Genomic DNA, 16211 nt, shown 5'->3' with positions numbered 1-16211 from the left:
AGAAAGTCTCTAAATGTGAATAAATCTGGTTAAAGTTTCACTTAAATTGATTTATTTTGCATATTCCTCTGTATTGTTGTTTTGTTGTGTCAGCATTATAAATGTTAACATTCAAACACGCATGCTGAAAGTTGTCGTGTGCGGCAGAGTGAAAGAAAGGGACAGGAGAGCATGTCGCTTCTGGTCTATACAGAGGTAATGAAGTGAATTGCGTCAGTGGCGCATGTAGGGCTGGCTTGAAATGATCTGGGCAGGCGGATGAAAGTAGAGGCGCACTGTGGGGAGAGAGGAAAAAGTTCTCAACAAGGAGAGGCAGGACTACTCTTACGGAGCCCCTGCAGTCTCACTTTTTATGCCTCTAAAACACTTTCCCAGCCATCCTTTTGCATTTTTACCCCGCACCGTCGCTTTTACGTTTCCCTGAGAGAAATACAACCTTTTTTTTTTTTTTTTACTTAAGTGAAAGCACCAGCAGCACCATGGAGCTGCTCTGCCTCGAAATGGACACCATCATACGAGCTCGTCCCGATCCAAACCTCCTGTGCGATGACAGAATCCTGCAGAACTTGTTGACCATAGAGGAGAGGTTTCTACCCCAATATTCCTATTTCAAAGGCGTCCAGAAAGATATCCAGCCGTTTATGAGGAGGATGGTCGCTACTTGGATGTTAGAGGTATACCGAAACACCGAGTGCTGACAAGTCTTATTATTTCCGTGCTCGACTTTAAAGCCTCCTGATTTGCTCCGTTGCTGTTTTACTGTGCGCTCTTTGCAATTTTGTGGACAGAATATAGGACTTCTAGGTCTCATTTCCGAATGCTTATTCCTCATATTAGCCGAATGTGTCGCTTTCTGTTAATTCTTGCCATTTTTTAAAGTATGGTCGCGAAGACATGAAACTTGGAGCTTTGATCTCCGTGCCTCCGGAGACTCTCTTTCATAAGATTCGCATGTTTTCTGTACGAGCAGCCTGTTGATTCTTTATTGTTATTATTTTAGATTGCCTGAATATTTCCATGCACACGTATGCACTCCCCAATGCAATGCTGCCCTGTGCTGTTCTATCGCCATGTTGGTTTTTTACAGGAGCGCTTGTGCTTTTAAGGGGACTTTACAGTGTCATAAACGCAATAACAGCGGGTAAAAGCCATCGGCAATGACAGAGGAGGGTCTTTTGTGTCCACTGAATATAGTCAGGATGTATAAAAGCGTTGCAAACATTTTATGTATCTATTTTAAATGTCGGAAGGGACGCGGGCCTTATCTGTCCTTTTGGTCTTCCCCCCGTCGCTATGCCTCTCTCTGGAATTATGTTCGATTTATGGCACTAGGTTCAATATTTCTGGTCATCACCCGCCTTGATCAAACTGGAGACTCTGAGCTTTATTTACATGTAATTTTTGTCCCGATCAGACCTACTGAATATTTTTTATTAATTTTTGAAATAAATATATCGGGTCGCCGGTGACGCACATCAGACCGACATCATGCTACTTGGCTTTTGATTTGACGTTTTATTCCTATTTATCGCGCAGAGATTTGGATAGGAATCGTCGGATCTGATACAGAAGACCCACATTAAGATTATGATGCGAAGAAACCCGGTTGAGATAATTTATTTATATTTTTAATTATTTTATGAAAATATGGCGAATGAAAGAAAGAGCGTTTCCGTGTGCTGCGCGGTCGGGGTGTTTTTTGGCTCGGGCTGATTGTGACTTGAATTCGTTTCTTAGTGAATGAACTGCAGGAATGTGACTCTTTTGACAGTATATGTCTGAGACCCATTTCATTCTTTATAAAATAATATATTTCGAATTAATTCGTGATGTCGCAACCGATTAGGGCTGGGCGCAGATTCTTGGCCGGGCCCCAACTATGTGTGTCATTGAATTTATATGTGCTCTTTATGTGATTTCACTTTTGTTTCGTTTTCTCATAAAAGTTGAATATAGCCTACATTTCAAGTGCTGGAAAATAAGTCAGTTCTGTGCATGGGTGGCTTACTGATTCCAAATGCTGAACATTGTTGCATTGTCTGCTGTGTCTTTATCCAGGTTTGTGAGGAGCAGAAGTGCGAGGAAGAAGTTTTCCCCTTGGCCATGAACTACTTAGACAGATTTTTAGCCGTGGTACCCACCAAAAAGTGTAACCTGCAGCTGCTGGGAGCAGTGTGCATGTTTCTTGCATCCAAATTGAAAGAGACTCGTCCATTAACCGCAGAGAAGCTTTGCATCTACACAGATAACTCCATCAGACCACAGGAGCTGCTGGTAAGCAACAGTTGGTTCAACATATATTCACTGAATTCACCTTTGATGATTCATGCTATCATCATCAGCTGCTAAAGCTTTTGTGATAAACGTTGTGTTTCTGTATCATGTTTATTTTTGGGAAGAAAGTTTATTTCATTAGTTTAAAGGTATTAAATCACTCACAATATGTTCAAATTCCTCATCCAGCACATTACATCAGATATGGTCATTACTCTCCTTCTGCTGTCCAGTCTCCACTTTGGTCTGCGCCTTCATGAAAAGCGAAAGTCTCTCAGTAAAGTCTCCCACAATGGCTCTCTTTACTGTACAAGACCCTCTGGCTTTACAGTATCCTTCCAGCCTGTGCAATGGTCTCTATCGCCATCTGGTGGCAGATATTTGCACAGAGCAACGAGGTCAGCTTGAACCCCAGCCAAAGTTCTGACTCTGTTCCTGTCAGTGAGAGAGAGGGAGAGACACAGAGAAAGTCAAGTTTGCCTTTTACAGTTTAGCTTTCATCCAAAAATAACCCTGGATGCACACATTGCTGGTATTATGTCATGCGTCTATTTTTGATTCACACACATTTTCCAACGCTGAAATATAGCACAACAATGATGCAGGGTGTGTTATGTGGAGGGTTTTAAAAATGTCATTCCTCAGTGCGGTATATTTGATAAGGCCTCTATGCCTGATAATACCAGCTGCCTTCACCAGTGCAACCCAATTAATGAACTCAGTTTCGAATCAGATAAGTGTTTCCCCACGGCTCTGTGGTGCTACATAAACATTCCTCGGTAAACAACAGCCATCCCACCCATGTTGTGAAAGAGGCCACATATTCTGATTCAGACGTGGCTGATGTAGCCCTGCCTCACTGCCTGACTCTCCTGCAGAATACTCAACTTTGTGAGGTGCTGCTGTTGGTTGATTTCTGATCATTTCATTGAGTGTATGCTGGGATTGCAATGCTAAGCGTATTAGTTTTAGTCCTATAAAGCAGAATGTCATACTGCGCTTTACAAGAAGACGTCCTACCTTTATGTTCATTGTGAAGACAAAGCCTTCAGTCCTTGAACTGGTTTGCTGGGGCCTCTTCTCAGTGTTTCTGTATATGGCAGTATTTTGGCTGACATGCAGATACAGGAAACAGAGATCAGCTGCTCGGGGCATGTGATCGTTTTTTGTACTCGTCTTTAGTAAGAATTTCTTGTAAAGAGAACCGCAATGTTACAGAAGTTATGACCAGAGGAAGGCAGTAGAAGAAGGAAGTGGTGCCCGCCTGCCTGCCACTCTGTCAGCATAGAGCCTGTGTTGCAAGCCTTTGCTGTATATAGGCTTGAATCTTTCTTGCTGGCACTGGAAATGGCTTTTTAGAGAGCAGGGAGGCGGCCATGTTGCAAACATTACCAAACACAATCAACACACCACTGCTGGGCCTTATGATTTTTATATGATCAAATAATTGAATCTGTGAGATAGCGGTGACACACCTCCAAGTAAACAGAGGAAGACACCTTTAACCTTTTAGTCAGGAGTGCTTTTATTTTCTCATCCTCCCACATGCTGTTGCTAGGAATTAAATCCCTGTGTATAAAAATAAAGGTTTTCCCCTCCCCCTCTTTAAAGGTCCCTGGCATCAAAGAGATCAGAAAACATAATAAGGCTGAAAAGGTCCCTGATTAGAACATTTCAGCTGGTCAGTGGCAGCCATGTTGAATTGTCTCGCGACTGAGTCCATGTGGTCTCTCTCTCTCTCTCTCTCTCTCTCTCTCTCTCTCTCTCTCTCTCTCTCTCTCTCTCTCTCTCTCTGCACGTGTGTCACTAAGAAGCAAAAGGAAGAGGTCACAAGGCTGCAGTGCAGTCCGGAACCAAACCACCACATTTTTCCCAAATTAGTCACCAACTCTTTCGTTAATCACCTCCTCCCCTAGGAAGTGAAAGTAACAATACTTTCGTAGAGAGCGCCACACCTAGACCACCCCCTCCACACACACTCACAGAGACACCCATTTCACAAACACTCATCTAGTTTAGTATGTGTCATCAAATGTTGCCAAAAGATCCAAATGATGTATGCATGTACAGAGAAGTTTAAGTTGTCTAAAGATGCCAAAGGTTAATGTTTCCTGTTCATCTTTAACGTTATCTGGCATTTATGAAGACTAAAATTAAGAACAATAGGCGCTTAAATGGTTCATTGTTGTTAAGTCTGAAGGCCTTCGCAGAAAACCCAAAATAGTTACATTATTTTATTACTGTTGCAAGACTTTTGATGCTTTTAAATGATGAATGGAATGCAATAAGATAAAATAATCAACCACTTTTTAATACATAACACAGAGTCATTGCTGGTCCATTGCTGGTCTGTTATCACACACACACACACACACACACACACACACACACACACACACACACACACACACACACACACACACACACACACACACACACACACACACACAGACACAATGAGTTAAACCTCCGGTGGGCCTCTTTAGGAAAGTCCCCAGATGCCAGACAGACAGACGGGGGGAGACAGTGTGTGAGGTCACCTGCTTGGTGGCGCTGCTGGTGCTTCTCTGTCCCAGGCCCGGCCAAGCAGAGACTAACATAATAACAATAATGCTTAACCTCAACGCATGCTAATGTTCGGGGCCAGGGGCCCACAGAGGCACGCTCACTGGAGGGAAACTAGCTGTGGCTACAGTATGTAAATGTATGGTTGTACTTTGTGTCACTTAATCTTCTCAGTCTTTCTCATTTTCGGTTATCTCTCTCGGCTCTCTTCTCTTCAGGAGTGGGAACTGGTGGTGTTGGGGAAGTTGAAGTGGAACTTGGCAGCAGTAACGCCGAACGACTTCATCGAGCACATTGTGAGGAGGCTGCCGCTGCCCGAGGATAAGCTGGCACTTATACGCAAACATGTCCAGACCTTCATCGCCCTATGTGCCACAGGTAGGACACCATGACAGCTTACCAGGAACATGTTATATGTCCTTTTTTCAATTGTGATTTTAAGTTGCGAAAAACTGATCCAAAAGATGTGCGACGTCATCTCGATATCATTTGGTTTTGACACTGATCATGGATAAGCTGCCAAGTCAAACCAAGTGATAATGGCTTGCATTGACATACTTTCTCGTGTTGCAAAACATCTTTATCTGCACATTCTTCTTTCAGCGCTGTATTAAAGCCCTCTTCTCTGAATACCGTGAGGCAACAGCCGTGTTCTGAGGTGTGCTCTGGGCTAGTCCCAGCCCGCAGTAACTGAAGTATTACCTGGGATGGGAAAATATTCTTCCTGAGAAAGGCATGTGTCATGGAAGGCATTTAAGCGTTAGACTCTTAGGGCTGACGTCCATCATTTGTCTTCTCTCAGACCGGTATGTGGTCATGCTTTAGAGGCATATCAGTGGCTTCCAGAGCATCCAGTAACACTTCAAAGCACATTCATCCTGGATGAGGGGCATTCCCATGTCGCACAGGGTCGAGAAGAGGAATGGACAGGGGTGGAGGCAGGCCGGCCATTGTCTTTCTGCTCTTGAGGTGAATTGTTGTCTTAAGATCAAACATCCCGCGAGTGGTGACAGGCAGCCTTTAACATGATCTGGAGGGACGGAGAAGATGCAGGAGGGAACAGGAGAGTCAGGGAAAGCCGGAGGAGTGTATTGTTTTTGCGTTGCCAATTCTAAGGCATGTCATGTTTTCATATCTCTTTCCCCTGCTGCCTTCCTTCCCTCTTCCCCCCCNCCCCCTTACTTCTCACGCCTCCCCGCCCTACAGCTGGAGGACATGATAGCTTTCCCATGTTGAGATTCTCTATGGGGCAGGTTTCTCCTGTTTGCGGCACCTCACCTCTCATTCAAAACTGAAAAGATGTGCAGAGATAAAAAAAAACTTGTCTAAAACAACCTTATTTATCTTAACACTGCTGAGAAAATAACACAATGCAACCACAAAAAAAGGCTGTCGTTTGTTTCTCATTCTCTGGGTGACCACCACCAGCAGCAGCTTCCTTTTCTACAGGAGTGCTTACTACACCCCCCATGGGAAACTGCTCCTTGTGCTGGCATCATTCAGAGGAGTGTGTGTAGTTAGATGAATAGATACAAGGGAGGTGACAGGTATTTACATCATAAAGCGATGGAATCCTGTGCGCCGATTGTGCAATGGATATGATAGGGTGAGACAAATTTGCAACAAAAGTTCATGTTTGCAACTTTTTTTTGGAAAAAACGCCTGTTTCCTCTATTTCTCTGCGTCATCTTTTCCTTAACTCTCTCCTGCTATCTCTCCCTGCCTCACCCCAAATACCTCATCCCTTATTTTCTGCCAGCAGGTTGATGTGTGGAATGACAGCGCGTCAGTGATCGAACCTTTTTCCAATGCAACATTGTGAAAGTCTCAGTATGCACTTTGTCCTTAATTGCTTCAATGAGGCAGTGGAAATACATTTACGAGCCTCCTGGAGTCCTCCTGACATTGTGTTTTAGGAGAGAGACTATTTGGAGATAGCCCTGGATTAGCAACAGAGCGTTTATCTGTGTATATGCTCTCCTCAGACTTGTATCCAGGCAAACAGAGTGAGAAAGAGAGAGCGCACGTGAGTCAACAATTTGGTGCATCTACAGATCTCTGGGAATTCGAAAACCCCATTCGGGGAACGTTCCCAGACGTAAATCTCTGGGTTATCTGGTGGGAATCCTCCTCGAGACGTCGTCTGAGCGGGGCTGAGGAGGTGGAGACGCAGCAGAAGGAGGCCACGTCTCAGGAGGATTTACATTTGCAAGGCAGTTGACAACGAGTCACCTGTGGCCTTCCTATTTCATGCAGCCTCATTCAGCCCGGCACTACTACCACCGCCGCTGCCCCTACACTGGAAAAGAAAACATGCATGAAACCACGGCTCTCTGTTTTGAAGGGAACAAGAGAGAGAAGAGGAGAAGTGGAGAATAAGGCCTCTCATTCCTAATGGCTCCTCTCTTGTGATGAAACAGTTCCGTTCGGGCCACTCGGTGGGATTTTGTCAGGTGGCGCAGGCTGGCTCTGTATTAATTAATAACATTGGCTGGTCCATTCAGGACTATGCAAATGGCTGGGGAGCTCAGCTAGAGGCTGGGAGAAAGGAGACAAAAGGCTTGGCCCTTACATTTCATATGCAGAGCCATGTGAGGGTCAGCGCTGCGGGGCCACTTGATAGGAAACACCAGTTTTTCCCTCAGGCAGGCTGCCGGATAATAGCCCAGAAACAAGCTCATTATGGGAGATTATGAACCTCCATTCCTACACACAGACACCAAGCACTCCCAGCTTCCTCTTCTATTCTTATTCAATTGAGGTAAAGTGGGAGAATGGACGGGGTGCATGGGGCAGACAGATGCACCCCAACCTGTCTGCTGCGGTCATTGAGCTCCATCTTCTTGCCATATTGGGAGGGATTATGCTCTATTTTTTTTATAGCGACTCCAATAGCCCTCTCTGTAATGGTATGCATGGAATGGTGACAATGGTCATACAAGTTGATCAAAAGACATTTCTGGATCAGCGCCAACAGTGCTGTCCAAGAGAGAGTCAATTGTCCTGAAGGACACAATGAAGATTTTGCTACAACTTGGGATATAAATAACAAGAGATTGAAGTATTGGCTTAAAACAATATTTTATTCTTCTTTATCTGTGGCACTGTTTTTGGACTGTGTGAAGTAACTTGATGATTAACTGGTTAGTTTCTCTGAGACTAATGATTCACTAGCTGACAAACATGAGAGAAGTCCAGTGTTCTCTGCATGGGTTCACTTTTTACCTTTCCAGTTGTGATAAAGCCAGGCTTATTTTTATATTTACAAAAGGAGTGTGCGGAGTATATAAATCCTACACTTTGCATGCACCCTACTCACACAGTTTTATACCAGCACACTGCAGACGTTTGTTAAACTGCTTCAAACATAAAGAAAGTTGGAAAACATGCTTACAGACTGTATTTCACATTTTTATATATGAAATTATGCCAAAAGAACCAGTCAAACTACACGAAGCTGTAATTAGAGCCTAACCGATTTAACATTTTCTGTGTCCTACACGGTTTTCCAAGCTACGTGCCTCAAATCCATGAGGCTATTTGTCTATACAGGAAGCGGCAAACCTGCCAATTCGTACGCAACATTGACCAGTCTAATATTACGAGATGATTCATGAGTTCTCTTTTCATCTAAGCTGTTAAACCGCATCGGTCCGGAGGCAGGAATGCTCCTCGGAAGCGTCCTCTCCGAGTGGCTGCTTCTCTCGGAGAATCCCCTCCAGGCTCATCTCCGCATTCCGGCGACAAAAGATTTATCTCAGATGTGGTCAATGAAATGGTATTTACTGGTGTTTGTTTACATAAAACCCCCCTTCATGTTTGATGACTCAGAACCCTAACAAATTAGAGACCTCCTCCGACAAATTATCCACATGCTCCACTGATGTGAGGAATCACGTCCGGTCGGCCGCACCGTCGACACATGGAGCTTCCTGACAGTGAACCACACAGTGAATCATGGATTGGCATGTCCTGATTCCCCCCCCCCTCACCTCGCTGGTGTAATCAGCACCACACTGTAAATACTGTGGCGAGCTGAGTCACACCAGACTCACAAATGATGAGATTTTTGCTTTGAAGGGCTTCAATTACCCGACCAAAAAAGGTTTTGAAATGAAAATGTTCTTGAGCTTACTTGTTTACCTTGGAGGTCACGTTGACCGCAAAGACTAATATTTGTGATTTGACCTAAAGTAAATGTTAGTTAGCTAGTTTGACCTGGACTTTTTCAGTGTCTTTCTCCAAATTGTTTTGCTGAATGCAGGGTTTAATTACCTCAGATAAGCTCTTTATTCTTTCCAAATCGTCTCAGCCACAGAGATAAACAGATTTTGGAATATTTCACCCTTGATCCGAATCTGTACGCTCCCCGGCGCTGACGTTACCAACGCCTCAAGGCCGCAGCTGTGACAGTGCAGATGATGGTGCAAGGCTGAAGAGAGCTGTCACGGGATGCTGCAATTAAAAAAGAATTCTGTTTTCTGGCAAATGTTTTCAAATCGCAGTTTAAGAAGGGTGCGTGACTCAAACTCTCCCAAGTTCTGTTTTGTGTTCGTCTCCAGAGTGACAGTCTGAACAAGATTTCATGGAATGTCACAGGGAGCAGTATCAAGTTATTGTTTCTTAATCTGTGATTTCTCACTGTGTTGCATATGAAAGGACTCCTAAAGCCCAGTTGGGAAGTTGTTGTTGTTTGTGTGTCTCAAAGAGCTCTGCTGGTGAACCGTCTGAGCAGCTCTCCACAGACCTTGTTTTGACTACCGGGCTGTGTTCCGTTAGCGGTGAAACATACTCTCATGCCAATCCCCAAAATGATGTTTGTTGTTGGCCTTAATCCATCAACAGGCCGCGGGACCTCGTAATGCTACTCCTTTAATAAACAAGGTCAATAAGCGCTACATGTATTGAATACAAGACCCTGATTTATAGCGGTGGAAAGAGAGGAGAGGGTGCGAAGGAGAACTTTTTTTTCGTCTTCTTCTGGCTGTTGTTCAACTTTCCAAACTTTAATTAATTTACAAGTTTAATGTGAATACTGTGCAATCACAGCCACCCAAGAGGAATGGGCCATGTAGGGCAGCAGACTGTGTGACCAGAGGCCTGAGGGATGGAGTATCAGGGGCCAGGAGCACGGAGGAATGGAGATGAGGGGGCACGGGGAGGAGAAAGGGCCATTGAAGGGGGTGAGAGGCGCGCAGGCCAGGCCAGCCAGCCGCTGCTCACAGGGAGCTTTCCATCGCAGGCGTCCCCACTCAGCTACATACACTGTTTATCCTCAACATGAATATCAATGAGGGCCTCCTAAAATACGGCCATTCTTCCCCCCACATGCAGCAGCCACCAGGCCGGAGTGTCAGCCTGCGTCGGCTGCACGCGCGTGTCCTTGTTCTGCCACAGACCTGTCTTGTCTTGAGTGCGAAAAATCAGCTTGCTGCCCACTGTCCGCCACTCAGCTCTCCCACAAACCTACTTCTGTGCTGTGTGTGTGTGTGTGTGTCTGCATCTTAAAACATGCAGGCATCAGTGCATTGTTTATTGCCCGTGTCTCTTAGGTGTCCGCCTCCTTGCCTGTCAGTCTGCCCTCACTACACACGTACAGTAAATCCGTGTATGCCTTTGTCCTTTTAGCCCTCTATAGAAAGTGGTGCTCTTACAGCAGTGATGTAATGCTGAGGGGCTTTGTGTGCTCTTTCCTCTTGGCTCGAGGTAGCCTTTAATAAATCGCCCCTTGGCAGAGGCCCAGCGGCTAACACAGGGGTGTATAATAAGTTCATTTATTTGTCAACACTGAGCCCACAAGATGAGAAAGCGCCTGGCTGTGCATGTTAAAAAGGCAGTGAGGGGCTGCCTTTACAGCTATCAAAGGGCCCACCTCTTTGATTCCACATTTCAAAAAAAAAGAAGGAAGAAGAAAAATCTCCTTCATGGCCATCACACGCAGTTTGCTTTGCAATTGAATATGGCAATATGTTAATGTGCAGGCTGTTTCCTTGCCCCCACTGCCCACTTCTCTAGCCCATAGGTGGCCCGGAACAGAGGAATACTTGTGGGGGGGGTAGATGGGAGGCGGGAGGTGAGGGTCGCTGGAGGGCGACTCCTTTCTTCTTCCAAACCCTCACAGGAGTCTGGACACAGACTTGAGAGTGATGTGCAGCGGAGTTGTCGACCCCCTCTCCTCTCCCACCAAGCCCACCAACATCCCCTCTTTTCTCCTCGTTGCCCTGTCGCCAGTCCGTCCATCCCTCCTTCTTCATCTTCCTCCCCCCGTCGACTCCCTATCCTCCCCCCCCACCCTGTCCGGCCACGCTCTTTGTCCGGCCTGTCTCTCTGAATTGGTATCAGCAGAGAGGGGATAGATGCTGTTTCGCTCAATTGGGTGAAATTAGGTGATGACTCGGGACAATGGAGTCACACTCTCCTGCCTTCCCTCTCGCTGGCCCGCCACTCTATTAATATGCTAAAAGATAGGAGGGCTGCCAATGCAAACCGCTGCCTGTTGTAGCAACAAAGACTGAGGCATGTGTGCCATTCACTGGCCACATCTAAGCAGGCCATGTGTTGTCAAGGAAGAAAGGTAGAAGTTGAGCAAGACATAAAGAGAGAATAGAGTGTGTGTGTGTGTGTGTGTGTGTGTGTGTGTGTGTGTGTGTGTGTGTGTGTGTGTGTGTGTGTGTGTGTGTGTGTGTGTCTTGTGAAGAGTAAAACTCTCTCTCTCTCCCTGTATGCCAGTTGCCTTGCCTTTTCGGGCTTCTGGCCCGTTCACAAGCTGTCTCATTTGCATTACGAATGACAGTGAGGGGAGCTAACAAGGTTATTGGTCTTTGAGACGCACGCCTGTGACCACACGTGGAAAAAGGACCTACAGCAGTGAGCATTGGCAGAGGCACTGAGCCTCTTTATTCCTCCCTTTCCAAGTGCTATGGGGCTTTTTTCAGAGAGCACACGATTTACTCAGGAGATGGAAGAAAAGGGGCCAGGCTGGGGAAAGGGGGATTGGGGTGGTGAGCGGGTGAGGGTGGTTGCTTTTCAGCTCCTTTACAAGCCAAGTGAACCCTCATTATCCAGGCCCCTGGTCATTAGCGAGCGCTGCGTTCAGGCCCGCTACAGTAGAAGGATTATTTATTAGCTGACTGCTAGATTACCGAATCATATTGTCTGTACCCTTTTTGTGGAGCATATGGATTGAAAAGTGACATTTAGAAACTGCACCAGGTGAATCCAGAATCCAGTGTAAATCATCTCATTTAACCACGGATCGGAAGATTTTAGTTCCGTGCTTACCATAACAATATCATTTACAAATAGCACTGGAAACTCACTTGGTATTTCTTTCTCTAACAGATTTCCGATTCGCCATGTACCCCCCCTCCATGATTGCAACAGGAAGTGTGGGGGCAGCGATCTGCGGCCTGCAGCTGGATTCAGCTGACCAGTCACAGTGGGGCGACAGTCTGACAGACCTGCTGGCTAAAATCACAAACACAGAAGTGGTGAGTTTGGACAAGACACATATATTTTTCCTAAGAAAAGAACTTTATAAAACTCTTATTAGTCAGGGTTAACACATTAATTCCTGTGTCTGGAAATTGTTTGGGTGGATGTTTCTGAGTAATATCTGAATGAGTAAATGTTAGTTTGTCGGCCAAGTGAGGTGGTCATCGGTATTTATCTTACTACATTATCACAGTAACTGTGTGATTCAAAGCTGAATCCAGCTGCTTTTCTGTCTAATCTGCCAGTGAACATCTCTGGTAAGATTCCACAATTTGTGTTTCAAATGAAACACACAGTTTTACAATCTGTCTTGTTCTACTAGACTCTCTGAGGAAAGATATCCCTATTTTTTTATGTCAAAGGTTAAGAAATGCCACATGTTGGTAGAACTTTGCAACAGAGAGAAGTTGAAATGTTGAAATGTTACACTCAGATTTTGACTTCTTCCCTTGGATTACGCTTTCCACAAACCCTTATTTGGGAGAGTGGGGGACAGCGGCCAATATTTCTCATGAAATTACCAAAAAGACGGCACCAAACTGAGATCATAGGAAGAAATCCTGAACTGCATCATTTTATTTGCAGTCTCTTCTGTCATACACTTGACCAGAGAGGTCTCATGAGGCAGGTTTCTCCTCCTCTCCATCAGTCCCCCCCTCATATAAAGACTCCTGTAGATCGAGCCAGGTTGAGAGCATATACAGTGTGCTCGGCGGCTGACAGGAATGCTGGCCAGGCTGCTGTGTGGCTGTCTGGGTACAGCGAATGTTGCGGTGGTGGGTGAGTTGAGTCCAAACACAGGCAGGGCCTCTTCTGACTCTGAGATGCCTGGCTTTCATCACGCGGATGGGAGAGGGCTTCAGCTCGCTATAGCTTACTGTAAGGGAGCTTGTGAGGTGATCGCTCTTTATTAGTCTCTTTGGAGAAATTACTCTTCTGCATTGGAACGATCCTAAGTATTCAGGAGCAGGGGGCAGGGAGCTGCTGCAGTTCTGAGGCCTTGGCAAGAGGGTTCCTAATACCAAACATGATGAAAAGGGCTTTTAGTTATTTAAACATGAGTGTTCATGTGTGCTCGGTGCAGAGGGGGCAGATCAAAGGGCGTGACACGGATCCCAGGCCTCAGCCCTGGTATGTTAAATTCTGTCCCAAAAGGAGGCGAAGTAGGAGGAGGAGGAGGTGGAAGGAAGCTGTTGAAATGTGAAAAGGACACTGGGTGGGGGGGGTGCGGGAATCACGCCTCCCTCGCGACAATCAACCCTCTCTCGTTGCCTCCTATGGTCCATGTTGCAGCACTGCAGGAAAGCATGGCTCCCTCTGGTGCGAGCTGTGTGAAGTCTCGCTCAGCAGCTGAGGAAAAACAAATAGCTGACCTCAGCAGCATAGGGCCTCAGTGTGTTTAGGCTGCAAGGTCTCAGACTTGAGGGAATTAAGTCGCTCTCTGTCTCTATGATCAACTCCTCACATTCCTGGATTCAGACAAGCCATGGCTCGCAGTAAACACACGAGGCAAGGCAGAGGGCGCCCTTCCTAATTCAACATATATGAGAGGCTTTAGTGTAAACTGCTGAAAAGCCAGCCAAAGCTAAACAGATGCTTACTAACTTACTTAAGACTTGTGCCCCACTTCTTCTACAACTAAAAAACGAAATGACAGAAGTGTCATAGGTGTCTTCAGTGCTATTAACGCTGTTTATGCTTTAACAACAAAAGAGGAAATGGTGAGTGTTAAGACTGTGTCAATGTGTCATGTTCACACTTACCCTACCTTCTTTTAACAAAAGCTGTACCCCTTAATACGTCAATTCAATACCCAAGGGTCACCTCAACCTGAATTTGGACCGCAGTCATCCGGGTGGTGGGGTGAACCTGAGTCTAAATGTGTACACACACTGTGTTTTCTGCGTCTCGTAGCCAACGGCCAAAGAGCCAGGCAAAATATGAAGGCAAAGCAAGTTTCTTCAGCCTGCCAACAGCATCATGGCCACCCTCCGCCCCCACCCCCGCCCCCTGCTGGCATCTGTGGTATCCAGAAACTGTGGTTTTCCAGTGGAAATGAGATAGGGCCAAGTCACCGTCTTGGCCAGCTGGAAGAATTTGTGTAGCCTCACACACACCTGGTGTGACCGAGAGGAGCGGCCTGTTAGGGACTAATGTGAGGAGAGAACATGTGCATTTTAGTGAGAACGTTTCTGGTTTAAAGCAAGATCAGTTGTGACTCCTTCAAACTGCACATGTCATCTGAAATATGAGAAGTATACGTTACAACACAGCATTTAGTTAGTACATGGAGACCAAGTGTGTAGAGCCTCCCTTTATTCGTGAATGATAACACAGGAAGTAGAGGTTAAAGGAGTGCAAGGGTTAAAGACCACCACTTCCTAGATGTGATCGTTTTGAGTCGATTTCTCAGTCTCTCATTCATCTTTTCTTTTCCGGTCAGGGTCACACACTTAGACAACGGAAACACATTTCCCCGTTTCTCCCTCTCTTCCTGTTTTCATTCCTCTTTTTTAATCACTCTGGTTTGCAATGTGGCCCATTATCACAGATGTTCTCATACAAGCAGCAGGATGGCTAGACTCAATTGAAATGTGATTTTTTCGGACGGAGGAATGTTGGGGCCAAAAACGCTTGCAACAAAGATGCATTTATTAAGAAAGATTATCTCTATTATTAACACATCCTGTGGCGTCACCACTTGTGGTGTTTCGGCATGCGGGCTAAAGAAAGTGAAAGGTCACATTTTCTATTGTAACTTGTGGAAATTCAAGTCATGCGGTGACTCCTTATTTCCAGTGTCAGCCTCCGGATATTTCGTTTTTAGGATTCCCCGAGATCTCCAGTGTGTTTGTTTCATCTGTCTGACCACCAAGTCCTCCCAGAGTAGCTAACGCTGTCTTTGTGGTACAGTCAGCAGTTAAATCACATTCCATGGCTTCACTTCATTTCTCCCTTTCTGGTTTTGTCTGTCTGCACGACTTCCCCCCTTCTGCCAGTGTCACAAAGGCCGCCCAGGGATAATGTGCATGCCTTGATTTGTCAGATTGTTGCAGTTTGATGTATGTTTAAGGTTCCGCCTGGGGAGGATCTGAGCTGATTATGTGTTTTCCGACCTGCAAAATAAGATGTTTCAGTATAGCGCTACCTCCCATGGCCAACTTATTCAGTGCTGTTGCCCCCCTCAGAATACAAGTACCTCAGGGCGTCTCTGAAAAAAAGTATTGGTGTTTCCAGTAGTCACACATTGAAGTCATTAAAGTTTCTCGAATGAAGCCCATGGGGCTTGGCATCGGTTCGCAACTGCCGCTAGAGTAGCGGAGACGGGGGGAGAATGTCTTTTAAGACGTGAAGGCGTGCATTCTTGCGGTAAGACACAGGCAGTTCCTTTACATGTTCTTCGCTTTACTTAATTTTCTCACAGGAATTGAGATTTTATGACCAATGGGGCAAATGTTGGTGGGAAGGCTGTGTGTGTGCGAGTGTGCACACGCCCATGTCAGCGGCAGACCTCTGGATGAGATTAAGGGACAGACGCTGGTCGGGTTTCCTCCACGTCAGGCCCATTGCCGAGGGAAACGTTCCCCAGAGGCACCCAGCCCAGACCAGTCCAACCTCCTCAACATCAAATCATTCCTTATGGACTGGAACCAAAACAAGAATCATTGGTAGAGGTACAAAAAAAAGAAAAAGGGAAGGAATAAAGAAAGGAATTACTTCATGCAAACTTCAAATATCAGCATAACCCAATCAATCCAAAAAATATTTGTATGTCAAAAAAGCATATGTAAAAGAGATTCTACTTCTTAAGAAATCCTCCCTAACATCGTCCACATGTACATAATTTCAACAAATCACCAGTCTAGAAAGTTCTGTTA

General features: G+C 45.6%; 1 protein-coding gene across 1 annotated transcript; it reads left to right on the top strand.

Moving 5' to 3' along the window:
• Positions 1-213: 213 nt before the first annotated feature.
• LOC104942288 (G1/S-specific cyclin-D2) lies at positions 214-12329 on the top strand (the record flags this gene model as incomplete). The annotated part of the gene is made up of 4 exons (XM_010767489.1): positions 214-674; positions 2059-2274; positions 5058-5217; positions 12181-12329. Coding segments are annotated over exons 1-4 (720 nt in total), but the record flags the coding sequence as incomplete, so codon positions are not given.
• Between the last annotated feature and the right edge of the window lie 3882 nt (positions 12330-16211).

The sequence above is a fragment of the Notothenia coriiceps genome, unplaced genomic scaffold, assembly GCF_000735185.1.
Source record: "Notothenia coriiceps isolate Sejong01 unplaced genomic scaffold, NC01 NC01_scaffold00004463, whole genome shotgun sequence".
Lineage (NCBI taxonomy): Eukaryota > Metazoa > Chordata > Actinopteri > Perciformes > Nototheniidae > Notothenia > Notothenia coriiceps.
Note: the sequence above shows the minus strand (reverse complement) of the source record. Positions and strands in the feature narration are given on the sequence as shown.